We start from the raw sequence: 1,295 nt of genomic DNA on the forward strand, positions 1-1,295 counted from the left end.
ATGTGGTTTTTTATCATCTTGAAATGGTTTAATTTGGTGGCGGCTGTCGTTAAATTTGCCTAAATTTGCCTCAAAATGCATTAAAAAAGGGAGGAATTCAGAGTCTTTAAGGGGGGGAGGGGATAAAGAGACTCTGAATTGGGGGAAAAAAGTAAAGATTTGGTTAAAATTTGCCCATTTCTTCATGTTTTTACCTTATTTCCGATCCCATTGTGGTTCCTTGAGAAGGGGTAGAAGGCCCCCAGCTGCATCCAACGGGCACACAGCTCGTACTCGGAATCAGAGAAAAACCCACAAATATCCGCTCCGGTCTGAAAAATCCCATAAAAATCATTTATTTTATGGCCAAAATCCTTTAATTCAATGAATGGCCAAAATCCCATAGAAATACATTAATTTAATGGCCAAAATCCCATAGAAATTCATTAATTAAATGGCCAAAATCCCATAGAAATTCATTAATTTAATGGCCAAAATCCCATAGAAATCCTATAAATTCAATGACCAAAATCCCATAAAAATCATTAATTTTATGGCCAAAATCCTTTAATTCAATGAATGGCCAAAATCCCATAGAAATACATTAATTTAGTGGCCAAAATCCCATAGAAATCCTTTAATTTAATGGCCAAAATCCCATAGAAATACATTAATTTAGTGACCAAAATCCCATAGAAATCCCTTAATTTAATGGCCAAAATCCCATAGAAATCCAGTAATTCCATGAATGACCCAAATCCTTTAATTCTATTACCAAAATCCCATAGAAATCCTTTAATTTAATGACCAAAATCCTTTAATTCAATGACCAAAATCCCATAGAAATACATTAATTTAGTGGCCAAAATCCCATAGAAATCCTATAAATTCAATGACCAAAATCTTTTAATTCAATGACTAAAATCCCATAGAAATCCTTTAATTTAATGACCAAAATCCTTTAATTCAATGACTAAAATCCCATAGAAATCCTTTAATTTAATGGACAAAATCCCATAGAAATCCTTTAATTTAATGATCAAAATTCTTTAATTCGATGACCAAAATCCCATAGAAATCCTTTAATTCAATGACCAAAATCCCATAGAAATCCTTTAATTTAATGGCCAAAATCCCATAGAAATCCATTAATTCAATGAACGACCCAAATCCTTTAATTCTATAACCAAAATCCCATAGAAATCCTATAAATCAAACTGGGATGAAGCACTTACGTAGGATACCCCAAAGAGGCTGAACTCCATCATTCCTGCAAGAATAAGAGAATTTAGGGTTTTTGGCTGCAAAATATTTGA

At 32.7% G+C, this 1,295-nt stretch overlaps 1 protein-coding gene across 1 annotated transcript in view; it reads right to left on the reverse strand.

The window, feature by feature from the left end:
* LOC107307407 (maltase-glucoamylase, intestinal-like) overlaps nucleotides 1-1,295 on the reverse strand; it is a 78,514-nt gene that overhangs the window by 25,160 nt on the left and 52,059 nt on the right. Inside the window, exons 23-24 of the mRNA XM_032441806.1 lie at nucleotides 1,215-1,249; nucleotides 195-311 (exon numbers count right to left, since the gene is read on the reverse strand). Coding sequence (XP_032297697.1) covers nucleotides 195-311; nucleotides 1,215-1,249 — 152 coding nt within the window. The remainder of the gene's footprint in view (nucleotides 1-194; nucleotides 312-1,214; nucleotides 1,250-1,295) is intronic.

This window comes from Coturnix japonica, unplaced genomic scaffold (genome assembly GCF_001577835.2).
Source record: "Coturnix japonica isolate 7356 unplaced genomic scaffold, Coturnix japonica 2.1 chrUnrandom587, whole genome shotgun sequence".
Lineage (NCBI taxonomy): Eukaryota > Metazoa > Chordata > Aves > Galliformes > Phasianidae > Coturnix > Coturnix japonica.